The sequence below is a fragment of the Macaca fascicularis genome, chromosome 12 (assembly GCF_037993035.2).
Source record: "Macaca fascicularis isolate 582-1 chromosome 12, T2T-MFA8v1.1".
Lineage (NCBI taxonomy): Eukaryota > Metazoa > Chordata > Mammalia > Primates > Cercopithecidae > Macaca > Macaca fascicularis.
Genome location: NC_088386.1, coordinates 72,939,623 through 72,967,360, shown reverse-complemented (window position 1 = coordinate 72,967,360; position 27,738 = coordinate 72,939,623). Strand labels below are relative to the sequence as shown.

Below are 27,738 nucleotides of genomic sequence, written 5' to 3'. Positions count from 1 at the left end.
CTCTCATGGAGAAGAATGAAAATGGCAACTGAATTCAGCACCTTCAACCGAAATATCCAGATTCTCACACTGCGACTGACTAGGCAGACAGCTCAACCCATGGAGAACAAAGAAAAGCAGGGTGGGGCAATGGTCCAACTGGGAGAAGCATGGAGCCAAAGGAACTCCCACCCCCATCCAAGCAGAGCAGTGAGAGATTGTGCAACCCCACGAGGGAAACCACACTTCTCCCACGAGTCTGTAACCTGTGGATCAGGAGATCCCCTGGTGACCCATGCCACCAAGGCCTTGAGTTCAATACACAGAGCTGTGCAGAGTCTCAAAAGAACAGTCACTCCGGCTCACACAGTAACCCAGGAGTTTTACAGACTCCGCCCCAGGAATCCCAGCAAGGTGGGAGATCCATCTGCTCACTCTTCTAGGAGGGGGACTGAATCCAGGGATCTAAGCAGCATTGTTCTGCAGGCCACACTTTCACCTCACAAGTTAAGACCCACTAGCTTGGAATTCCAGTCAGACAGTGCAACAAGCTGGAGACTGCCTGAGATGGATGAGTTCCCTGGAGGAGGAGCAACTACCATTTCTGTGGTTAGGTTGACTCAGCTGTTCTAGCCTGCCAGTTCCAGGCAGTCCAGGTGGTCAGAACAAGAAGGAATCCCATACAATGCAACACAGCTGCTATGCCAGATTGTGGCCAGACTGCCTTTTTAAAGTGGGACCCCAATCCATTGCTCCTCATTGGGTGGGGACTCCCTGTGGGAATTTCAGCAACTCGAGCCAGGGTTACACAGACAGAACTCTGATCTCTCCCTAGGACAGAGCCCCCTGGGGGAGAGGCAGCCGATGTCTCTGCAGTTCAGTTGACTCAGCCTTTCCAGCCTGACGGCTCTGAAGAGTCTAGGCAGTCTTGACATGGAAGGGTTATCCCCAACATGGCACACCTGCTCCACCAAAAACCAGCCATCCTATTCCTCCTGACTGGGTCAGAGCTCCCAACAGGGGTCTCCTGACACCTCCTACGGGAGCATCCAGGCCAGCAACAGGTCACTACCCACCCTGGGATGGAGCTCCCAGAGGAAAAAGCAGGCTGCCATCTTTGCTGTTTCACAGCCTCCACTGGTGATACCTCCAGGTCAGGGAAAAATGAGGCAAATAGGGTCACGAGCAATCCCCCAACAAACCACAGCAGCCCGACGAAAAAGTGGCTTGACTGTTAAAAGAAAAACAAACAAACAGAAAGCAACAATAACAGCATCAACAAAAAAGACCACACAAAAATCTCACTCAAAGGTCAGCAACCTCAAAAAATTGAAGCTACATAATCCCACAAAGATGAGAAAGAATCAATGCAAAAATACTGAAAACTCAAAAAGCCAGAGTGCCTCTTCTCCAAATGACCACAATACCTCTCCAACCAGAACTGGGCTGAGGCTGAGATCATTGAATTCACAGAAGTAGGCTTCAGAAGGTGGGTAATAACAAACTTTGCTGAGGGAAAGGAGCATGTTGTAACCCAATGCAAAAAAGCTAAGAATCATGATAAAACAATACAGGAGCTGAAAACCAGAAGAGCCAGTTTAGAGAGGAGCATAACTAATCTGATGGAGCTGAAAAACGCAACACAAGAAATTCACAATGCAATCACAAGTATCAACAGCAGAACAGACCAAGTGGAGGAAAGAATCTCAAAGCTTGAAGACTACAGTCTTCAAGGCAGACAAGAATAGAGAAAAAGGAATGAATAGGAATGAACAAAACCTCTGAGAAATATAGGACTATACAAAAAGACTGGACCTATGACTGATTGGGGTACCCAAAAGAGATGGAGAGAATGGAACCAAGTTGAAAAACATACTTCAGAATATCATCCAGGAGAACTTCCCCAACTTAGCAAGACAGGCCAACATTCAAATGCAGGAGGTCCAGAGAACCCCAGTAAGATACTCCATGAGAAGATCAACCCCAAGACACATAATCATCAGATTCTCAAAGGTTGAAAAGAAGAGAAAAAAATATAATGGGCAGCCAGAGAGAAAGGCCAGGTCATCTACAAAGGGAAACCCATCAGACTAACAGCAGACATTTCAGCAAAAACCCTACAAGCCAGAAGAGATTGGGGGCCAATATTCAACATTCTTAAAGAAAAGAATTTCCAACCCAGAATTTCACATCCAGCCAAAACTAAGCTTCATAAGAAAAGAAGAAGATACTTTCCAGACAAGCAAATACTGAGGGAATTCATCACCACCAGGCCTGCCTTGCAAGAGCTCCTGAAGAAAGCACTAAATATGAAAAAGAAAAACTGTTACCAGCCACTATAAAAACACATTTGAAGTACACAGACCAGTGACACTATGAAGCAACCACATAAACAAGTCTGCAAAATAACCAGCTAGCATCATGATGACAGGATCAAATCACACATAATAAAAACCTTAAATGTAAATGGGCTAAATGCCCCAATTAAAAGACACAGAATTGCAAGCTGGGGGAAGAGTCAAGACCCATTATGCTGTCCTCAAGAGACCCATGTAACATGGAAAGACACACATGGACTCAAAATAAAGGGATGGAGGAAAATTTACCAAGCAAATGGAAAACAGAAAAAAGCAGGGGCCACAATCCTAGTTTCTGACAAAACAGATTTTAAACCAACAAAGACCAAAAAAGACAAAGAAGGGCATTACATAATGGTAAAGGGTTCAATTCAACAAGAAGAGCTAACTATGCTAAATATATATGTACCCAATAGAGGAGCACCCAGATCCAAAAGCAAGTTCTTAGAGACCTACAAAGAGACTTATACTCTCACACAAAATAATGAGAGGCTTTAACATCCCACTGACAATATTAGACAGATCACTGAGACAGAAAATTAAAAGATATTCAGGACCTGAACTTAGCTTTGGATCAAGCAGACTTGACAGACAGCGAGAGAACCCTCCACCCAAAAACAACAGAATATATATTCTTCTCATAGCCACAACACTTACTCTAAAATCGATCACATAATTGGAATTAAAACACCCCTCAGCAAATGCAAAATAACTGAAATCATAACAATCTCTCAGACTACAGCACAATCAAATTAGAATCAAGACTTTAAAAAATCACTCAAAACCACACAACTACATAGAAACTGAACAACCTGAATGACTCCTGGGTGAAACTAAGCCAGAAATCTAGAAGTTATTTGAAACTAATGAGAACAAAGAGACAAAGTACCAGAATATCTGCAACACAGCTAAAGCAGTGTTAAGAGGAAAATTTATAGCACTAAATGCCCACATCAAAAAACTTCTAGTAGAAAGACCTCAAATTAACAACCTAACATGACAACTAAGAGAACTAGAAAACCAACAACAAACAAGCCCCAAGGGTAGCAGAACACAAGAAATAACCAAGATCAGAGCAGAACCGAAGAAGATAGAGATGCCAAAAACCCTTCAAAAAGCCAATGAATCCGGGAGATGGGGGTTTTTTTGTTTTGTTTTTTGTTTTTTTTTTTTGAAAAAATAAATAGGTAGACTGCTAGCTAGACTAATAAAGAAGAAAAGAGAGAAGAATCAGACACCATCAAAAATGGTAAGGGGGATATTACCACTGACACTACAGAAATACAAATAATTATCAAAGAATACTATGAACACCTCTATGCATATGAACTAGAAAATCTAGAAAAAAGTGGGTAAGTTCCTGGACATAAACACCCTCCCAAGATTGAACCAGGAAGAACCTGAATCCCTGAATAGACCAAGAATGAGTTCTGAAAATGAGATAGTAATAAATTGCTTGCCAACCAAAAAAAGCCCAGGGCCAGATAGATTTACAGTTGAATTCTACTAGAGGTACAAAGAAGAGCTGGTACCATTTCTACTGGAACTAAATTGAAAAGGAGGGACTGCTACCTAACTCCTTTTATGAGACCAGCATCATCCTGATACCAAAACCTGGCAGAGACGCAACAACAAAAAAGAAAAATTTAGGCCAGTATCCCTGATGAACATCAATGCAAAAATCCTCAATAAAATACTGGCAAACTGAATCCAGCAATACATCAAAAAGCTTATCCACCACAATCAAAGTTGGTTCAACATATGCAAATCAATACATGTAATTTATCATATAAACAGAACTAAAGACAAAACCACATGATTATCTCAATGGACACAGAAAAGGCCTTAGATAAAAGTCAACATCCTTCATGTTAAAAACTCAATAAACTAAGTATTTAAGGACCATACCTCAAAATAATAAGAACCATATATAACAAACTCATAGTCAATATCATACCTGAATGAGTAAAAGCTGGAAGCATTCTCCTCAAAAACCGGCACAAGACAAGGATGCTTTCTCTCACTACTACTATTCAACACAGTATTGGAAGTTCTGGCCAGGGCAATCAGGCAAGAGAAAGAAATAAAGAAAATTCAAATAGGAAGAGAGGAAGTCAAACTGTTTCTGTTTGCAGATGACATGATCCTATATCTAGAAACCCCCATTGTCTCAGCCCAAAAGCTTCTGAAGCTGATAAGCAACTTCAGCAAAGTCTCAGGATACAAAATCAATGTGCAAAAATCACTAGCATTCCTATACACCAACAACAGGCAAGAGGAGAGCCAAATCATGAATGAACTCGCATTCACAATTGCTACAAAGAGAATAAAACACCCATGAATACATCTAACAAGGGAAGTGAAGGACCTCTTCAAGGACAACTACAAATCACTGCTCAGGGAAATCAGAGAAGACACAAACAAATGGAAAAACATTTCATGCTCATGGATAGGAAGAATCAATATTGTGAAAATGGCCATACTACCCAAAGTAATTTATAGATTCAATGCTATTCCCATTAAACTACCATTGACATTCTTCACAGAATTAGAAAAAACTATTTTAAAATTCATATGGAATCAAAAAAGAGCCTTATAGCCAAGACAATCCTACACAAAAAGAACAAAGCTGGAAGCATCACACTGCCCAAGTTCCAACTATACTACAAGGCTACCGTAACCAAAACATCATGGTACTGGCACAAAAACAGACACATAGACCAATGGAACAGAATAGACATCCCAGAAATAAGACTGCTTACCTACAGCCATCTGATCTTCAACAAACCTGACAAAAACAAGCAATGGTGAAAGGATTCCTTTTTTTTTTTTTTTTTTTTTTTTTTTTAAAGACGAGAGTTTCACTCTTGTTGCCCAGGCTGGAGTGCAATGGCGCAATCTTGGCTCATCGCAACCTCCACCGCCCAGGTTCAAGTGATTCTCCTGCCTCAGCCTCCCAAGTAGCTGGGATTACAGGCATGTGCCACCATGCCCAGCTAATTTTTGTATTTTTAGTAGAGACAGGGTTTCTCCATGTTGTTCAGGCTGGTCTCGAACTCCCAACCTCAGGTGATCCACTCACCTCGGCCACCCAAAGTGCTGGGATTATAGGCGTGAGCCACTGCGCCCGGACAGGATTCCCTATTTAATAAATGGTGCTGGGAGAACTGGCTAGCCATATGCAGAAAATTGAAACTATACCCCTTCTTTACATCTTACACAAAAATTAACTCAAGATGGATTAAAGACGTAAATGTAAAATCCAAAACTATAAAAACCCCAGAAAAAAATCTAGGCAATAACATTCAGAACACAGGCATGGGCAAAGATTTCATGACGAAAACGCCAAAAGCAATTGCAACAAAAGCCAAAATTGACAAATGGGATCTAATTAAACTAAAGAACTTCTGCACAGCAAAAGAAACTATCATCAGAGTGAATAGACAACCTATAGAGTGGGAGAAAATTTTTGCAATCTGAGCCTCTGACAAAGGTCTAACATCCAGAGTCTACAAGGAACTTAAACAAATTTACAAGAAAAAACCAACCCCATTAAAAAGTGGGCAAAGGACATGAACAGACACTTCTCAAAAGAAGACATTCATGCAGCCAACAAACATGAAAAAAAGCTCAGCATCACTCATCATTAGAGAAATGCAAATCAAAAGCCAGTTAGAATGGCGATTATTTAAAAGTACAGAAACAACAGATGCTGGCAAGATTGCAGAGATAAAGGAACGCTTTTACACTGTGGTGGGAGTATAAATTAGTTCAACCATTGTAGAAGACAGTGTGGTGATTCCTCAAAGATCTAGAGGCAGAAATACCATTTGACTCAGCAATTCCCTTACTGGGTATATACACAAAGGAATATAAATCATTCTATTATAAAGATACATGCATGCATATGTTCATTGCAGCACCATTCACAATAGCACAGACATGGAATCAACCCAATGCCCATCAATGATTGACTGGAAAAGAAAATATGGTACATATACACCATGGAATACTATGCAGCCATAGAAAGGAACACAATCATGTCCTTTGCAGGGACAGGGATAGAGCTAGAAGCCATTATCCTCAGCAAATGCACACAGGAACAGAAAACCAAATACCGCATGTTCTCACTTATAAGTGGGAGCTGAACAATGAGAACACATGAACACAGGGAGGGGAACAACATACACCAGGGCACATCAGGGGGAGCGGTGGAAAGAGGGAGAGCATCAGGAAAAATAGCTAATGGATAGTGGGCTTAATAACCTAATAACCAAGGTGATGGGTTGATCTGTGTAGCAAACCACCATGGCACACGTTTAGCTAAGTAACAAACCTGCACATCCTGCACATGTACCCCAGAACTTAAAAGTTGAAGGAAAAAAAAATCTATAGAATTGGCTCCAGAGTATTGCCTTATGCTGCTTAAACCCAGGAGGACTAAATTCATCCATACTTAGAAGGAATAAAAGTGGTAAGTTATAAATCTAGAGATTTATAAACTGATAAATTATAAATCTGTTCAGAAGATAGACTGCTCAGAAAAAAAATTTCAGACCCTTCTCCTAACATAGGGGAAAATCTGTTACTCTATAATAGCTTCTAATAATTGCTTACAACTTAATGCCTAGGTTTAAAATGTCAAAGTTACCCTCCCACAAAATACATACAATCAACTACATTCCACATAAAAATCTCTTTTCAATGTTCTTTGGATCAGAAATAGGAGAACCCCACACCTCATCAATTTTCACTGATAATCACTGTTAGTTTCTGGCACGTAGGATTTCCCTTTCTTTCTTTCCAGCTCTGTTATATTTCTTTCTTCTGATATTTTATCCAACTTTTCTATGTGGTTATAAAAGGCGAGAGGCCTGAATTATTTCAGTCCACCTCACTGACAGAATAGAAAGTCTCTACAAAAAAATGTCAAAAATTGTCCTTAACTCTAATATTATTAATAAATAAGAGTGAATCAATACTGTTCAGCCAAACAGCGTTTTCTTGTACTCAGCCTTTGTAGTCATGAATTCCATTTTCTCTTTCAGGAATATCACAATCTTCTTACGCTTCTGCCCTTTGCCTTTCACAGTAACAATAGGAATTTTTGATGCAAGATAAATGTTTATAATATGACTAACTCTACTGTGCTGGTATACACAGCGTAGTGCTCCCAGGGTTTGGAGACAGAACAAGATCAGTACAGTGGATGAGTTTAGTTATCTGCAGAAGTAACTCAAAAGCACAGTATAATAGAAACTGCAGAAGAATGAAGCTTAAAAACACCTGGTTTTTAATCCCAATTTACCACTGAGCAGGCGACTTCAGGTAAGCTACTTAACTTTCCTCATCCTCATTATTTTTAAGAAGATAACTCTATCCATTTGATAGGGTTATTGTAAGACAACTCAGTAGGCACTCAATAAATAGTAGATATTATTATCTTAAGAGTGTTTGTAAATGTTTTCTGATAAAAATCAGAGAAACCTACTCATTCACCAGTTATTCTCAGGAAAACAGACTAGACATAGAGAAAGTTATGATTCAATTCAACTCAGTTTATGACCCTGTGACAAGGTACTGGTGCTTCCCACCAAAATGGGAATTGAATTTTGTTTTGCTTTTTCATTTTAGTTACTGTTTGTTTAGTATATATTTAATCCCAGAGCACCTAAATCCCATTTATATGTCTGGGGAATTATCCTTTGTGTAAGTCTTGGAGGAAAGCAAAAGCTACCCTCCACTAATGCAAATTTGCCAGATATTCACTTTCCTGGTCTCTCTTGCAGGCTCTTCCAGTCAGACGCACCCTTATTCTCCCTCTCCCCCACTGGACTCAGACTTAGGAGTCAACAATGCAAAGAAATGAGGCCTTTAAGGAATGCATTCCAGTAGGAGTGGTAGTAACCCATTAAAACCAACAGAAAAATTCTCTGGTTCTATTACAGCCTATATAAATATCTCCATCAAGACCATCAAATCTCCTTTGTTCTGAATGTATGCTCTCCAAATAATATCTAAGTTGCAAATGTTGTTCTCTAGATACCCTAACATCAGAAAGGGCACTAACATGTATTCCACACCCTGAAAAAGGAATAATCTAACCATAATTGAATACACTGAGGTTTCTAATTTTTTAAATCAGTCTCTTAGAAGTGTGGCATGTGTCAGACCCCTACAGCCTCATCTCTTCCAGGAAACTGACAAATCAGGTGCCAGAACACCCAAAATAAGAACGAGATCCTGAACCCATGGGACCCACTAAGGCATAGTTACCTGTGATGTTTTATGACTAATCATTCATTTCACACACACACACACACACACACACACACACACACACACACACACCCTTTCTCATATAAACCACTACATGGCCTACAGTACTGTACAGAAGACTTTGCTGAAATACAAGTGACCATCTACCCTGCTCCATAAAACAGAAATGCTGTGTACCTTCAAGATCCAAACACAAAGAGAGAAAAAGAGAAAGAGAAATGAGAGCAGTGTCCGAGAAGAGAGAAATTTGGTTTTCTAAATTCAGAAGATTCGTTTTTTTTCCTCCAGAAGATTTTGAAAAGCCCATCTCTACATCGATGTTTCTACTATATCAGACATTATTCTATTTAAATAAAACATAAAAGATTCAACATTTAGAAAACTGGTAAATTTAATTTTAACCAGAAATCCCTTCTACCTGAATTACACAATTTCTCAACTAAGCCTCCATTGCATGCTACCCAATCACACTTAAGGATGGGAATGAGAACACAGATAATATTTATTTTCCTAATAAAAAAACTAATGTCAAATGTACCTCTTCATACCTTGATTAAAATTACTTTCAAATTACTATTCCTGAGATTTTATTTTAGGTACAAAATATTAATAAGTCAGAAAAATAGAAAAATTATTAATACATTGCACTCAAAAGGAAATAAATAACTTCTCCTAAGGAATGAAACTTACTTTGTTGACATTTTAATATATTGATATAGCATATGTTTTAAAAACATTAACTTAAGTATAGTAATGTCCAATAGATATTAAATCAGAGTACAATACTAGAATAGACTCGTAATATATCTGATCCAATTTTTTACTTAGTCTCAATTTCTTTTTATTTTTGGTTCCAGCATTCAAGTATTACATATTTGTACTCACTGCCCTTTCAAATGTTGTATCAAAATTCAACAGACAAACCAAAAACAGAGCTTTGGCAAGGGCAGTATTGCTTAAAACCAACAAAGAACTTATTTTACAATTCTGACCACATCTAGAACAAATAGGAATAACAGAAATATCCTTTAGAATTCTTTTTAATATTTTTTCCAGTTTTACTGAGGTATGATTGAACAAATATACTTTGTAATTCTTATCAGCAAATAACCACATTTCAGATACAGGAAAGCTATCACAAAAATGACTGATCTTTCTCTATCACTTCTTTCCTAATTTATCTCAGAAACTAATTTTTTACTATACTATTTATATTCACACAGACCTAAAATCGTTCACCTTTCATAATAACCCACACTCCAATGTAAATTACCAGATTTAAATATGAAGCTGGTTTCAAAAAACTGAATGGCATGGGGATTGGGTGGTGGGTGGCTTATAGACATTATTTGGATCCTGACACAAATAAACTACCTATAAAAGATGTTTGTGAGACAACTGGAGAACATGAATATGAACTGGATAACTAGATAAAAAATTTTTGCTATTTTTGGATATATATTATTATATAATTGTTTATATTAGGTCCTTATTTTTTAAGACATAAAATATATATATACACATACACACATATGCATATATTTAGAGGTGACATGACAACATCAGAATTTGAAATATTACCAGGGGAAAAAAAGCAGTTATAGCAAAATGTTGATAATGTTTAAACTCAGGGAGAAATCATATTTTCAAGTGTGTTTAAAATTTTTCATAGAAAGAATTAAAGAAGTAACAAAAGAAGAAATAAACCAGGGTTACCTTTTCCCAGTCAACTCAATTTGGCCCTTCTTATTGAAGATGAATTTAGAATCATTATATCCCCATCCATTCCATTTCATAACTTCTTGCCTAGTGAGAAGAAAAAATATATAAATGAGACCAATGCTAAACATCTTAAAACTGTATAGTATATCATTGATTATTAACTCACAATCATCTAAAACACCTTATGCCCACTAATTGTATAAGGTTAAATAAAATTAGCACATGTTAAAATGTCCATATACTAATATTTCTGAATATAGAATCACTCTGATGAGCAGCACCTGCTTCACAGAGGGCTACAACCAATAAATTTAATGCATTTAAAGGAAGAAATAAAAAGTTGCAAAAAGGAAGAAGATAAGTTTAAAATATAAATGTCTCATTTTGTACATGTTATTGGGTTTACATTGTAGAATGGCCTAAAAAGTTTTGCAATTAAAACTAAGGAAACACAATTTTACACATATGAGAAAAAAATCGTAATTACTAATCTTCTGCTATGATTTTTAAAAAAGACCAACTTACCAAGTAGATTGGCTGGCAATAGACACAATAAAGTAAGTTAAAAATCTCAGTGCTGGGTTTACATTCTAAATCCTTCAAATTCCATACAACTACCAATCTCTACCTTGACCTACATATTGTAACAGTTAATGGTTATACCCATTTTCAAAATTCCAAAATAACATGCTATTTTTAATTTCCAAAACACCAATATTTCATAGCTGTAAAAATCCTTATTTATCAAAATCAATGGCTAAATCATTCAATTTTTCACATCATGTAAGAATAGATAGGTCTGGACCTGTAGAGAACATAATAAGCAATCACGCTGAAGTACTGCATCACTTTTTATTACATGTTTTGGCAGACTACCCTAGTTTGATCTTGGCTACTGAAATAAATGGGTGGTGAGTCTTCTTACCACAAATTTAACTATGCAGTTTATGATGCAAATAATTTAACAAAAACATTTTTCTATCTTGAAAGTTATTTGCTGCATTAAAATTTCAAAATAAACAAAGATGCACTCATTACAAAGCGTTCTTCTTATTCTCTGTAATTCTCAAGAAAGAAGAAACAAGCAAGTTTTTTTATTACAATCATAATTCTTGTTCTAGTTCAAAGGCTTTTCAAACAAATGAACATGAACATAATACAACTAAACCAGATACAGGTAATTAATTATGAACTGAAATCTCCGTCTATACATAAAATTAAGACAAAGAAACTAGGAATGCTCTGTTTACAACTATGATTTGCTATTAATAAAAGCTACAGTCCCTCTACAAAAACTTCAAAATATCTGAAGAGTATCAATCCAGAGACTGGATTTCTAGATTAGTCAGTTATAAACTAACACCAAATATTTTTTCTAATCCCATAACATTCCTACCTCATTGCAGAGGGAGGTTTTGGAAGGGAGCTTTTGGAAAAATCTCTATGGAAAAACATCACGACTAATGTTACCAGTGACACACTCATTTTCTTAAGATTTTACTTTTTTTTGTTTTGGTGCCAACACTTGGGATTGAACCTAAGATTTTCACATTCTAAAAACAGATTAGGATATTTTCCACTTTTTTTTCATGATTAAATTATCTCCACTTTTATGAAGTATAATTTACTTAGTGTTTTCTTATATTTCAATAATCAGAAGGGTAAATATATATTTTAACACATTAACATCTTTAATGGCTTATAGTGTGCATAGATTTTATGTGATTGCATTTTATTAGTGAATTTCAACATTTATTATAATTCTGTTCTTTACAAAATAGTAATTTGGTATTACACAAAATAAATGCAAAAATCTCAAGGCAAGGCACAGGGAAATAATTTCAGTACAGAGGTTGAACTTGGCATGTTTATGTAGCTTAACAATGAAAATCATTTTCCTTAAAATTATCCCTAGAATTTAAAAAATTGTTCCCAGATGACCCCAAAGTAAAAAGCTAAACTTGGTCACATGGGTTCATTCTTAGCACTTCATGAGGAAATGAATCAAGATGAGCAGGAAAGATCTGCTGTTATACACTATAAAATGAAGAGTTTTACATCCTGAAGAGTCTTTGGCCTTACATTTTCAAGTTGGGTAATATCCTAAAGAACTTCCAAATTTTCAACTGTAGGTACCTTTTTCTCTCTTTTCATCCCAGTCATAAAATTGGGCTTATAAAATGGACTTTACTATATTTGTAACAACTTTTGGAGTCCTCTCAGAAGTCGAATGTAGGCATTTGGAATGCATTTGTGCCCCAAACAGGATTACAAAGTATAAATAGTATACAATTAAAATCTAGATTACCCCCAAACCAATCTTTTGATATCTTCAAGTACCCCAGGTGTTAAATAAAAGACAGGTAAATTTTCCAGGTTTCTGGTTTTATACTTTTTTGTACACATATTCCAACCCCCCACTCCGAAATTACTAGTATATACTCTGATAGTTAAGTACAACTATATGATTAAATTTTTAAATAACTTCTTATAAATAAGAGTATAATAAGTATTTTGAAGGGCATTACAGCATAACATTTTAAAATTAGAATAAAACTTTACATGGTCACAGAATTCGAAAACTAAAAAGATCCTCAGAACCCACCTAGTTCAATTGCTCATTTTTCAGATAAAGAAACTACCCAGGGAAGCATCCCTGGCCACACAGCTAAGTTAGTTGTGAGTATCCAAAGGCTGACTTCCAGTCTCACAATTCTTCCTCTTCAGACAGGCAGTAATATCTGAAACCCATCTAAGTCAGGCTCTCAGAAAACCAGAATATTTGAAAGAACTCATTTTTTTCTTCACATCAATAGTGTTTCAAGAAACTATTGGGCCGGGCGCGGTGGCTCACGCCTGTAATCCCAGCACTTTGGGAGGCCGAGGCGGGCGGATCACGAGGTCAGGAGATCAAGACCATCCTGGCAAACACGGTGAAACCCCGTCTCTACTAAAAATACAAAAAAAAAAAAAATTAGCCAGGCTTGGTGGCAGGCGCCTGTAGTCCCAGCTTCTAGGAAGGCTGAGGCAGGAGAATGGCGTAAACCCGGGAGGCGGAGCTTGTAGTGAGCCGAGATCGCGCCACCGCACTCCAGCCTGGGCGACAGAGCGAGACTCCGTCTCAAAAAAAAAAAAAAGAAACTATTATATGTTATTATAAGCTGAGTATCCTTTATCCAAAATGCTTGGGACCAGAAGTGTTTCAGATTTCAGACTTTTTTCAGATTCTGGAATACACAATGAGACTTCTTGGGGATTGGACCCAAGCCTAAACACAAAATTTATGTTTCATACACATCTTACCACTTAGCCTGAAGGTAACTGTATACAATATTTTTAATGGTTCTGTGCATGAAACAAAGTTTGTATACACTGAACTATCAGGAAGCAAAGGAATCACTATCTCATGGCAGTGTTCAAAAAGTTTCCAACGTTGGAACATTCTGGATTTTAGATTTTCAAATTAGGGATGCTCACCCTGTGTTGTAGTCATTCGTCTGCACTTGACCTGAAGGAAAACGTTTAAAAATCAAGGGATATGTTTGTGTCAGAAGCCAAATTCCCTACACCTCCAGTAGGGTAATGAATTCTGCCATTCAGAATAACCCCAAAGTACTGCAAGCACTAAAATGAAGAATGATTAAAGAATCAACAACTTTCCATAAGATTCAAATAAAAGAATCCAATTCTCAACTAACCCCAGAGGTCAATTAGCCAGTATGATCTCTCAGACACTCCAATTCTTAGAGCTAACTATACCAAATTTAACATCTTTTAAAAAAACAAGACCAGGCCAGGCACAGTGGCTCACGCCTGTAATCCCAGCACTTTGGGAGGGCGAGGTGGGCAGATCACAAGGTCAGGAGATGGAGACCATCCTGGCTAACATAGTGAAACCCCGTCTCTATTAAAAATTAAAAAAAAAAAAATCAGCTGGGTGTGGTGGCGCATGCCTGTAGTCCCAGATACTCAGGAGGCTGAGGCAGGAGAATCGCTTGAACCCGGGAGGCGGAGGTTGCAGTGAGCCGAGATCACACCATTGCACTCCAGCCTAGGTGACAGAACAAGACTCCGTCTCAGAAAAAAAAAAAAAACACACACACACACACAAGACACCTCCTCCTGCCGAAAGACTAGGTGGCTTGATTTTACTGCATAAAAAAATAAATGTTTTACACATTTACACATCTAACCACAGTACCAAACAGTGAAAAAGCACACAGTATTAGCTGGTGTAACAAAAGAAAATGGAGGCATAAAATAGCATCCCATATGCACAAGGTGGCAGTATTCTCCCATGATATATACATGATGTACATATTCAGTATTTAGAATTTTCCAGGGCTGTTATTATACAATCTTTAGGTGAAATATTTAGATTTAGCCTTACTATTATAAAAACCATGAAGAGTCTCTTTATTCCTCAAATGGGAAATTTTCACTTTGAAGTCTCCGTTTACAGACTGGTTGTCAGATTACTATTCCTCTATTAGTAACAAACTGCAAGCATCCTGACATATATGCATGATTTCTACATTGCTATTTCTAATCATAATAATCACAATATTTTTCACTAGAAAATAAGGAAAAGGAAAAAATGATTTAGCCTACTTTCATTCTGGGTTGACAACTGTAAAAGTTCAGCTATCTAATAACTTTTTTTAGAAGTTTTTCTGAAAAAATTTCAATAATCAAAATTCTAATAAAAGATGCTTCACTCTTCAAATCAATATTTCCTCTTGCCCTGAAATAAAACTCACAAAGCTACCTTCATCTTATAATACTGTGATTTCCTAGAGAGAAAAAGGCCAAATGAAATGGCCAAAAGGATCTATAATTTTACTTTTCATCATGAATTAGTTTAATGGCTTGTTAATTAACTTTGGTAACTGGCGAGGGCAGTAAGACTACCTAAATGTAATCAACTTGAGGACTCTGATAAGATCTTGTTTCTATGTTGAATAGGAGTGGTGAGAGAGGGCATCCCTGTCTTGTGCCAGTTTTCAAAGGGAACGCTTCCAGTTTTTGCCCATTCAGTATGCTATTGGTTGTGGGTTTGTCATAAATAGTTCTTATTATTTTGAGATACATTCCATCAATACCGAATTTATTGAGAGTTTTTAGCATAAAGGGCTATTGATTTTGTCAAAGGCCTTTTCTGTATCTATTGAGATAATCATGTGGTTTTTGTCCTTGGTTCTGCTTATATGCTGGATTACGTTTATTGATTTGCATATGTTGAACCAGCCCTGCATCCCAGGGATGAAGCCCACTTGATCACGGTGGATGAGCTTTTTGATGTGCTGCTGGATTCAGTTTTCCAGTATTTTATTGAGGATTTTTGCATCGATGCTCATCAGGGATATTGGTCTAAAATTCTCTTTTTTTGTTGTGTCTGCCAGGCTTTGGTATCAGGATGATATTGGCCTCGTAAAATGAGTTAGGGAGGATTCCCTCTTTTTCTATTGATTGGAATAGTTTCAGAAGGAATGGTACCAGCTCCTCCTTGTACCTCTGGTAGAATTTGGCTGTGAATCCGTCTGGTCCTGGACTTTTTTTGGTGGGTAGGCTATTAATTATTGCCTCAATTTCAGAGCCTGCTATTGGTCTATTCAGGGATTCAACTTCTTCCTGGTTTAGTGTTGGGAGAGTGTACGTGTCCAGGAAATTATCCATTTCTTCTAGGTTTTCTAGTTTATTTGTGTAGAGGTGTTTATAGTATTCTCTGATGGTAGTTTGTATTTCTGTGGGGTCGGTGGTGATATCCCTTTTATCATTTTTTATTGCATCTATTTGATTCTTCTCTCTTTTCTTCTTTATTAGTCTTGCTAGCGGTCTATCCATTTTGTTGATCTTTTCAAAAAACCAGCTCCTGGATTCATTGATTTTTTGAAGGGTTTTTTGTGTCTCTATCTCCTTCAGTTCCGCTCTGATCTTAGTTATTTCTTGCCTTCTGCTAGCTTTTGAATGTGTTTGCTCTTGCTTCTCTAGTTCTTTTAATTGTGATGTTAGGGTGTCCATTTTAGATCTTTCCTGCTTTCTCTTGTGGGCATTTAGTGCTATAAATTTCCCTCTACACACTGCTTTAAATGTGTCCCAGAGATTCTGGTATGTTGTATCTTTGTTCTCATTGGTTTCAAAGAACATCTTTATTTCTGCCTTCATTTTGTTATGTATCCAGTAGTCATTCAGGAGCAGGTTGTTCAGTTTCCATGTAGTTGAGCGGTTCTGATTGAGTTTCTTAGTCCTGAGTTCTAGTTTGATTGCACTGTGGTCTGAGAGACAGTTTGTTATAATTTCTGTTCCTTTACATTTGCTGAGGAGTGCTTTACTTCCAACTATGTGGTCAATTTTGGAATAAGTGCAATGTGGTGCTGAGAAGAATGTATATTCTGTTGATTTGGGGTGGAGAGTTCTGTAGATGACTATTAGGTTCGCTTGGTACAGAGATGAGTTCAATTCCTGGATATCCTTGTTAACTTGCTGTCTCATTGATCTGTCTAATGTTGACAGTGGGGTGTTAAAGTCTCCCATTATTATTGTATGGGAGTCTAAGTCTCTCTGTAAGTCTCTAAGGACTTGCTTTATGAATCTGGGTGCTCCTGTATTGGGTGCATATATATTTAGGATAGTTAGCTCTTCCTGATGAATTGATCCCTTTACCATTATGTAATGGCCTTCTTTGTCTCTTTTGATCTTTGATGGTTTAAAGTCTGTTTTATCAGAGACTAGGATTGCCACCCCTGCTTTTTTTGGTTCTCCATTTGCTTGGTAGATCTTTCTCCATCCCTTTATTTTGAGTCTATGTGTGTCTCTGCATGTGAGATGGGTCTCCTGAATACAGCAAACTGATGGGTCTTGACTCTTTATCCCATTTGCCAGTCTGTGTCTTTTAATTGGACCATTTAGTCCATTTACATTTAAGGTTAATATTGTTATGTGTGAACTTGATCCTGTGATTATGATATTAGCTGGTTATTTTGCTCACTAGTTGATGCATTTTCTTCCTAGCGTCAATGGTCTTTAAATTTTGGCATGGTTTTGCAATGGCTGGTACTGGTTGTTCCTTTCCATGTTTAGTGCTTCCTTCAGGATCTCTTGTAGGGCAGGCCTGGCGGTGACAAAATCTCTAAGCATTTGCTTGTCTCTAACGGATTTTATTTCTCCTTCACTTATGAAACTTAAGTTTGGCTGGATATGAAATTCTGGGTTTAAAATTCTTTTCTTTAAGAATGTTGAATATTGGCCCCCACTCTCTTCTGGCTTGTAGAGTTTCTGCAAAGAGATCTGCTGATAGTCTGATGGGCTTCCCTTTGTGGGTAACCTAACCTTTCTCTCTGGCTGCCCTTAATATTTTTTCCTTCATTTCAACTTTGGTGATTCTGACAATTATGTGTTTTGGAGTTGCTCTTCTCGAGGAGTATCTTTGTAGCGCTCTCTGTATTTCCTGAATTTGAATGTTGGCCTGCCTTACTAGGTTGGGGAAGTTCTCCTGGATGATATCCTGCAGAGTGTTTTCCAACTTGGTTCCATTTTCCTCATCACTTTCAGGCGCACCAATCAGACGTAGATTTGGTCTTTTCACATAATCCCGTATTTCTTGAAGGCTTTGTTCTCTCTCACCACTCCTACTCAACATAGTGTTGGAAGTTCTGGCTAGGGCAATCAGGCAAGAGAAAGAAAGAAAGGGTATTCAGTTAGGAAAAGAAGTAGTCAAATTGTCCCTGTTTGCAGATGACATGATTGTATATTTAGAAAACCCCATCGTCTCAGCCCAATATCTCCTTAAGCTGATAAGCAACTTCAGCAAAGTCTCAGGATACAAAATCAATGTGCAAAAATCATAAGCATTCTTATACACCAGTAACAGAGAGCCAAATCATGAATGAACTCCCATTCACAATAGCTTCAAAGAGAATAAAATACCTAGGAATCCAACTTACAAGGGACCCAAAGGACCTCTTCAAGGAGAACTACAAGCCACTGCTCAGTGAAATAAAAGAGGACACAAACAAATGGAAGAACATACCATGCTCATGGATAGGAAGAATCAATATCATGAAAATGGCCATACTGCCCAAGGTAATTTATAGATTCAATGCCATTAAGCTACCAATGACTTTCTTCACAGAATTGGAAAAAACTGCTTTAAAGTTCATATGAAACCAAAAAAGAGCCTGCATTGCCAACACAATCCTAAGCCAAAAGAACAAAGCTGGAGGCATCACGCTACCTGACTTCAAACTATACTACAAGGCTACAGTAACCAAAACAGCATGGTACCGGTACCAAAACAGAGATATAGACCAATGGAACAGAACAGAACCCTCAGAAATAATACCACACATCTACAGCCATCTGATCTTTGACAAACCTGACAAAAACAAGAAATGGGGAAAGGATTCCCTATTTAATAAATGCTGCTGGGAAAATTGGATAGCCATAAGTAGAAAGCTGAAACTGGATCCTTTCCTTACACCTTATACAAAAATTAATTCAAGATGGATTAGAGACTCAAATGTTAGACCTAAAACCATAAAAACCCTAGAAGAAAACCTAGGTAATACCATTCAGGACATAGGCATGGGCAAGGACTTCATATCTAAAACACCAAAAGCAATGGCAACAAAAGCCAAAATTGACAAATGAGATCTAATTAAACTAAAGAGCTTCTGCACAGCAAAAGAAACTACCATCAGCATGAACAGGCAACCTACAGAATGGGAGAAAATTTTTGCAATCTACTCATCTGACAAAAGGCTAATATCCAGAACCTACAAAGAACTAAAATAAATTTACAAGAAAAAAAAAAAAAACCCGATCAAAAAGTGGGCAAAGGATCTCAACAGACACTTCTCAAAAGAAGACATTCATACAGCCAACAGACACATGAAAAAATGCTCATCATCACTCGCCATCAGAGAAATGCAAATCAAAACCACAATGGGATACCATCTCACACCAGTTAGAATGGCAATCATTAAAAAGTCAGGAAGCAACAGGTGCTGCAGAGGATGTGGAGAAATAGGAACACTTTTACACTGTTGGTGGGACTGTAAACTAGTTCAATCATTGTGGAAGACAGTGTGGTGATTCCTCAAGGATCTAGAACTAGAAATACCATTTGACCCGGCCATCCCATTACTAGGGATATACCCAAAGGATGACAAATCATGCTGCTATAAAGACACATGCACACATATGTTTATTGCGGCACTATTCACAATAGCAAAGACTTGGAATCAACCCAAATGTCCACCAGTGACAGACTGGATTAAGAAAATGTGGCACATATACACCATGGAATAGTATGCAGCCATAAAAAAGGATGAGTTCGTGTCCTTTGTAGGGACATGGATGCAGTTGGAAACCATCATTCTCAGCAAACTATCGCAAGAACAGAAAACCAAACACCACGTGTTCTCACTCATAGGTGGGAACTGAACAATGAGATCACGTGGACACAGGAAGGGGAACATCACACACCGGGGCCTATTGTGGTGAGGGGGGAGTGGGGAAGGATAGCATTAGGGGATATACCTAATGTAAATGACGAGTTAATGGGTGCAGCACACCAACATGGCACATGTATACATATGTAACAAAACTGCACGTTGTGCACATGTACCCTAGAACTTAAAGTATAATAAAAAAAGTGGGGGGGCTTGTTTCTAGATGGGTCAACAAGGTAATAATCTGTGTCCCCTAGACAGTGAGCCTTCTTGCACATTATCATGCAACACTTTAAACTTCAACAAGAATTTCAATCTTCCCTCAATATCCCCATTGTAAGTTTTTCAGCTCTAGTTGCCAGAATAAAAATGTGACCCTGTGATATAATAAGTTATTAATCAGTGTGCTAATTCTTGGCAGTGTGATAATGTAAAGTGGCTTAAATATGAGATTTGAGAACACAGAAACCTGTTAACAAGAACATGAAGAAAAGGGACCCACATGCATACTGGTAAGCCACTCCACAGAGTAATCACGTACTAAGCTTTCATAGGTAATGCCAATTCTATGACCCAACTATACAACTCCTGGGTATATATTGCCAATGAAATTCATATACAATTCCATAAGGGAACACATTTGATATATCCCCTGGAGCATTGTTTGTAAGAGTAGCTGGAGGCATCACTAGAGAAGCAGATAAGTAAAGTGGAAAATGTATTCTATGAAATATTAATGCAGTAATCAAAAGCAGTAAGTTGGATATGCATACAGAAACATGAAGAAATGTTTAAGACAGTGGTAAACACAAAGGAGAAACAATAAAATCCATAGTAAAACAGCATTTAAGGGAATCAAAAATATACACACTAAATAACACTGCATATTTCACAAAACACAAAATATTATATATAATATATCCAGATATATATAATACATTCATCATATATGTATATTATATACATTATACACACACACAACACACAAGAACCTTCATAGGCACCCATGGGATAGGCAGATGAAATTAGGAATCAGAGATAGAGGAAAATTAGAGGCCTCCCACAAATACCATACATTAAAATGTATGTTACCACAGCTCTCTGAACCTGAGGCAAATATGCTGCTCAGCCTTTGAATCTCAGTGCAGTTTCTCTCTGTTCTGAGAAAATAATTCTTTCTTCCATATATACGCAGAACTTTCATGATGGTTTATTATAAAATCTACTGGGCTTCTTACCAATAGCTACAAATATTTTTGAATGATAGAATTCCATTATGAATTAAACAGCTTCAACTATATGGTAAACCAAATATACATTTAACTACCTACAGTCAACTTTTTATAGTCCACAAGAAACTTGCACTCTAAAAACCTTCTTAAGGCCAAGCACAATGATTCACACCTGTAATCCCACCACTTTGAGAGGCCAAGGTGGGAGGATAACTTGAGTCTTGAAGTTCAAAATAAGCCTGGGCAACACAGTGGGGCCCCCAATTCTCAAAAATAAAATAAAATAAAATAAAATAAAATAAAATAAAAGCCAGGTATGGTGGTGCAAGCCTGTAATCCCAACTACTACAAGGCCAAGGCAGAAGGATCCCTTGAGCTCAAGAGTTCAGGGTTGTAGTGAGCACGACTGCCACTGCACTCCAGCCTGGGTGACAGAGTGAGGCCCTGTCTCAAAAAAAGAAAAGAAAAGAAACCTTTAAAACTGAATTCAAGACTCAAAAACTGCATCTCAAAGGTCCAATTCCTACATTTATTGTGAATAAATGAATGAAAGAAAAAGTAATATACAGGTATAAAGGGGAAAAATTGTAAACAGAGGCACAGGAAAGTGGTGGGGGACAAGAAGGGCAAATAAGGCAAAGGCAGCTTTACTACACATTGATAGAATACTCTGGGCAGTCACTAATCACTCCCACACTTCTGTCACACACTATACTATAATCTACCAATTAGAAACTCATTACTGTTTGAATGATGCATTTGAAAATGGAAATACACACTATTAGTGATTCATACATTTAGTAGTGTATGTTACAAATATTTTGTGGTAGGTCAGGTGTGTACCCACATATCCACTCACACAAGCTTGGTACCTGCCATTCTGAAAGCCTGGAAAGAACCACCACTCTATCCTTTACCCTCAGGTGTTGGTCTACGTAATGTGGAAAACAATCCAAATCTGCATCAGGAGGTTGTCATAGCAAAGGACAAAGAGAAAAGGACGTATCCTTCTCTTGGACTCTTGTGTTCCCTGGACTGTGCTTTAAATTTCATGATTTGTTCCCTTCACTGTCCACTTGTAATCTAATCAATGTGGCAATTCTGGCAACCAACCCCAGACTTTCTCTACCACCAACTGGGAAAAATGCCAATTCACTTTCACTGCTCACTCCATGCTTGCTAGTAATTAAAAAAGGAATTGTATCACAAGCTTATTATACTGACCAACCCATAAGTGACCAAAGCCATTTCCAGTAGAACCTTGAATTTCTGTAGAAACTATAAAACTGAACACAAAGAAAACACGAATGTCTTCAAAAATCTATATGCTATTTTAGCATTGAAACCAAGCCCAAGTTCCCTTCCCCAGCTGTCCTTTGGGGACAGACCAACAATACCCTTGGCATGACTCTAAAAATGCCAAGACTGAAATCCATACCAGCTTGATGTACACAGTATTCTTGCTGTAAACTGTAGTTGTTGGGCAACCTCCTTTGGGTCCCCTCTCATTGTAGGGGAGCTCTGTTTTCACTCTATTAAATCTTGCAACTGCACACTCTTCTGGTCCATGTTTGTTATGGCTCAAGCCAAGCTTTCGCTCACCGTCCACCATTGCTGTTTGCCGCCATCGCAGACCCGCCACTGACTTCCACCCCTCCAGATCCAGCAGGGTGTTTGCTGTGCTTCTGATCCAGCGAGGTGTCCATTGCCGCTCTTGATCGGGCTTTGCCATTGTTTCTGCATGGCTCAGTGCCCAGATTCATCCTAATCGAGCTGAACACTACTCGCTGGGTTCCACGATTCTCTTCCATGACCCACAGCTTCTAATAGAGCTACAACACTTATCGCATGGCACAAGATTCCATTCCTTGGAAATCCATGAGGCCAAGAACCCCAGGTCAGAGAACAAGAGGCTTGCTGCCATTTTGGAAGTGGCCCGCCACTATCTTGGGAGCTCTAGAAGCAATGACCCCCAGGTAACATTTTGGCAACCACGAAGGGACTCTCCAAAGCAGTGAGTAATACTGAACCACTTTCACTTGCTATTCTATCCTATCCTTCCTTAGAATCAGAGGAAAATACCGGGCACCTGTTGGCCAGTTAAAAAAAAACAATTAGCGTGGCCACCGGACTTAAGACTCAGGTGTGAGGCTGTCTGGGAAAAGGCTTTCTAACAACTCCCAACCCTTCTGGGTTGGGAGTGTTGATCTGCCTGGAACCAGCTTCTGCTTTCAATTTTCCTGGGGAAGCCAAGGGCCGACTAGAGGCAGAAAGTGGTCATCCCGAACTCCTGGCGTTAGCCGGTTGAGATCGTGGTGCAGCCAGGAGTCTCTACTCAACAGTCGCCCATGTGTGCACCCCACCTTTCCTTCTGACCCATTCCTCCTAGGTCCTGACCATGACTTTCTTGAAAGTGTAGCCCCAAAATTCTCCTTACCTCTGAATCTACTTCCTCCAATCCCTGCCTCCTAGATACTAATGGTTCAGACTTTCATTTCCTCTCCCATGTATTAGAGCAAGCTGTATCTCCAAAGGGATCCAAGGAAGCTCTATGCTGTGTCCTTAGGCATCTAGGCTACGAACCCAGGGAGTCTTGTCCCTGGTGTCCCTCCCAATTTAGGCATATAGCTCTCAACATAAGCAGTTATATGGGACCCATTCCCCAACACCCTTGCCAGGGCCACAAGCTTGTAAATGGCTAGGAGGACTGCTCTCCCATTGTGTAAGATGCTCTCCTCCCCCGATTTCTACCCAGCTTACCCCTCTGCAATACCATCTCCAAGCCTTGGCTCCTTGGCCAGGGCCTTAGAACTGATGACCTAGCACTTTAACAACTGGAACTGGGTCTACGACAACATAATTGATCAGGATAAAAGCAAATTAAGTCAAGGAGAGAAGAGACAGAGAGAGAGACAAATTAAAATAGACCTAGGTAAATTATCAGATAACCCTGATGGCTATATTGATGTTTTACAAGGGTTAGGACAATTCTTTGATCTGATATGGAGAGATACAATGTTACTGTTAGATCAGACACTAACCCCAAATGAGACAAGTGCTGCCATAACTGCAGCCTGAGAGTTTGGCGATCTCTGGTATCTCAGTCAGGTCAATGATGGGATGACAACAGAGGAAAGAACAATTCCCCATAGGCCAGCAGGCAGTTCCCAGTGTAGACCCTCACAGGGATGCAGAATCAGAACATAGAGATTGGTGTCGCAGACATTCACTAACTTGCATGCTAGAAGGACTAAGAAAAACTAGGAAGAAGCCTATAAATTATTCAATGATGTCCACTATAACACAAGGAAAGGAAGAAAATCCTACCGCCTTTCTGGAGAGACTAAGGGAGGCATTGAGGAAGCGTACCTCTCTGTCACCTGACTCTATTGAAGGCCAACTAATCTTAAAGGATAAGTTTATCACTCAGTCAGCTGCAGACATTAGAAAAAACTTCAAAAGCCCACCTTAGGCCTGGAGCAAAACTTAGAAACCCTATTGAACTTGGCAACCTCGGTTTTTTATAATAGAGATCAGGAAGAGCATGCGGAATGGGACAAACAAGTTAAGAAAAAGGCCACCACTTTAGTCACGGCCCTCAGGCAAGTGGACTTTGGAGGCTCTGGAGCATGGAAAGGCTGGGCAAATTGAAGGCCTAATAGGGCTTGCTTCCAGTGTGGTCTACAAGGACACTTCAAAAAAGATTGTCCGAATAGAAATAAGCTGCCCCCTCGTTCATGCCCCTTATGTCAAGGGAATCACTGGAAGGCCTACTGCCCCAGGGGATGAAGGTCCTCTGAGTCAGAAGCCACTAACAGATGATCCAGCAGCAGGACTGAAGGTGCCCAGGGTAAGTGCCAGCCCATGCCATCACCTTCACAGAGCCCTAGGTATGCTTGACCACTGAGGGCCAGGAGGTTAATTGTCTCCTGGACACTGGCGTGGCCTTCTCAGTCTTACTCTCCCTGTCCCAGACAACTGTCCTCCAGATCTGTCATTATCTGAGGGGTCCTAAGACAGGCAGTCACTAGATACTTCTCCCAGCCACTAAGTTGTGACTGGGGAACTTTACTCTTTTCACATGCCTTTCTAATTATGCCTGAAAGCCCCACTCCTTTGTTAGGGAGAGACATCCTAGCAAAAGCAGGGGCCATTATACACTATAATTAGGAGAAGGAAAAGGGGTAAATATAATACAGACTCTAAGTATGCTTACCTAGTCCTCCATGCCCACACAGCATATGGAGAGAAACGGAATTCCTAACTTCTAAGGGAACACCTATCAAACATCAGGAAGCCATTAGGAGATTATTATTGGCTGTACAGAAACCTAAAGAGGTGGCAGTCTTACGCTGCCGGGGTCATCAAAAAGGAAAGGAAAGGGAAATAGAAGTGAACCGCCAAGCGGATATTGAAGCCAAAAGGGCCACAAGGCAGGACCCTCCGTTAGAAATGCTTATAGAAGGACACATAGTATGGGGTAATCCCCTCTGGGAAACCAAGCCCCAATACTCAGCAGGAGAAATAGAATGGGGAACCTCACAAGGACAAGTTTCCTCCCCTCGGGATGGCTAGCCACTGAAGAAGGAAAAATACTTTTGCCAGCAGCTAACCAATGGAAATTACTTAAAACCCCTCACCACACCTTCCATTTAGGCATTGATAGCATCCATCAGATGGCCAAATCATTATTTACTGGACCAGGCCTTTTAAAAACTATCAAGCAGATAGTCAAGGCCTGTGAAGTGTGCCAAAGAAATAATCCCCTGCACTTCAGGCCATACATTTGAATCCCTGTATCTTTAACCTCCTTGTTAAGTTTGTCTCTTCCAGAATCAAAGGTGTAAAACTATAAATGGTCTTCAAATGGAGCCTCAGATGCAGTCCACGACTAAGATCTACTGTGGACCCCTGGACCGGCCTACTGGCCCATGCTCCGATGTTGATGACATCGAAGGCACCCCTCCCGAGGAAATCTCAACTGCAAAACCCCTACTACACCCAAATGCAACAGGAAGCAGTTAAGAGTGGTTGTCAACCAACCTCCCCAACAACACTTGGGTTTTCCTGCTGAGAGGCGGACTGCGAGACAGAACTAGCTGGATTTCCTGGGCCGACTAAGAATCCCTAAGCCTAGCTGGGAAGGTGACCACACCCATCTTTAAACACGGGGCTTGTAACTCAGCTCACACCCAACCAATCAGGTAGTAAAGAGGGCTCACTAAAATACAAATTAGGCTAAAGCAGGAGGTAAAAAAATAGTAAAATCATATTTCACCTGAGATCACAGGGAGAGGGACAATGATTGAGATATAAACCCCAGGCATTCGAGCCGGGAGTGGCAGCCCCCTTTGGGTCTCCTCTCATTTTATGAGCTCTGTTTGCATTCTATTAAATCTTGCAACTGAAAAAAAAGAAAACAAAACAGTAGTTGTTGGTTTTTTTAGGTTTGTTTTACTTAAAATAATGATACAATAATAATCAGCAGTAGTCCCTTCTACTTTAAGTGACAGGTAGTTGGGATTGCTATCTTTGCTTCTGGTAAACCCACGGAAAAAATGAACCCCATAAAGTTTGGGGGAAGAGAAGAAAGCATTAAAAGCGGGACCCAATCACAAGAGAGGTTCTCACACTTCCTGGGAGTATAAAAATCACCTTGGGTACTTATTTTAAAAGCAGAGTCCTGGATACCACCCTAGACCCAGCCCATGATTAAAATTTCTGGCAGTGGGGCCTCAGAATCTATACTTTGGACAAGCAGCCTCAGGAAATTCTGATGAGGGTCATCCACAGATCACACTTGGGTAAGCATTACCTTAAGATACCAGAAAAAGTTAAGAATAAAAGACTCATCTGTTGAATAACCACAAAGGAATACAAAGCTTTAATGTAAATGGTTTACAATTAAGTTGATCTCACTCAAACCTTACCAAAATCAGGAGACTGGAATCAAGAGAGAGAAACAGAAAGGAAAAACTTCAGACTCACTTCACTGTAGGAGAGGATGGCCCTGAGTAGAATTCCACAAGAAAACAATGGGCAGCAAGAGGGCAAAGCGGCAGCACTCACCATATGGAAGACAGGGGAAAGAGATAACAGGAAATGGAAATGTGATTACATGACAGAGGAGGTGGCATAAATCTATACCCAAATCTTACAAAGGACTATCTGGAAGGGGAAATGAGGGCTATATAGAGATCACGTTTTCTGATGCAAATTTTAGGAAGTTTGATCCACTATTGAACTTTGCCTAGTTCATACATGTTAAAAGTCTTTAAAAGTATAAGAATTAAAACAATTATTTATCAAATAACTTTCCTTTAGCACAAGAATATATGTATTGTAATTCCAATATGTGGCCACCAAGGCCACATATCACACAGAAGCAAGCAATGGTGAACCATGACTACTAAGACTCACGGAGAAGAGTTTCAAACCAGAAATAGCACAACAGTGACCAAACATTATGTGTGATACTGACAATCAGCCTAAAATACAGTACGAGAAACTGCTGATGCTCTACACTTTTTGGGTTCTTCCCTTCCTTCCTAATGCATAAGGTGACATTTACTAGAAATTTGTTTTCTCGCCAGGCACAGTGGCTTGCGCCTATAATCCCAGCGACTCAGGAGACTGAGGTGGGAGAACCACCTGAGGCCAGGAATTCAAGACCAGCCTGGGCAACACTTCGCGACTCTGCTCCAAATTTTTTTTTTT

The 27,738-nt window shown here is 39.1% G+C and overlaps 1 protein-coding gene across 4 annotated transcripts in view; it reads right to left on the bottom strand.

Moving 5' to 3' along the window:
* AGPS (alkylglycerone phosphate synthase) overlaps window positions 1-27,738 on the bottom strand; it is a 160,267-nt gene that overhangs the window by 116,984 nt on the left and 15,545 nt on the right. For all 4 annotated transcript variants that reach the window (XR_012421267.1, XM_005573575.4, XM_045367311.2 and 1 more), the window contains exon 2: window positions 10,332-10,421. Coding sequence is in view for 3 of the 4 variants with exons in the window: in XM_005573575.4 (XP_005573632.2) it covers window positions 10,332-10,421 (90 nt within the window). In the remaining variant the exon portion in view is untranslated. The remainder of the gene's footprint in view (window positions 1-10,331; window positions 10,422-27,738) is intronic.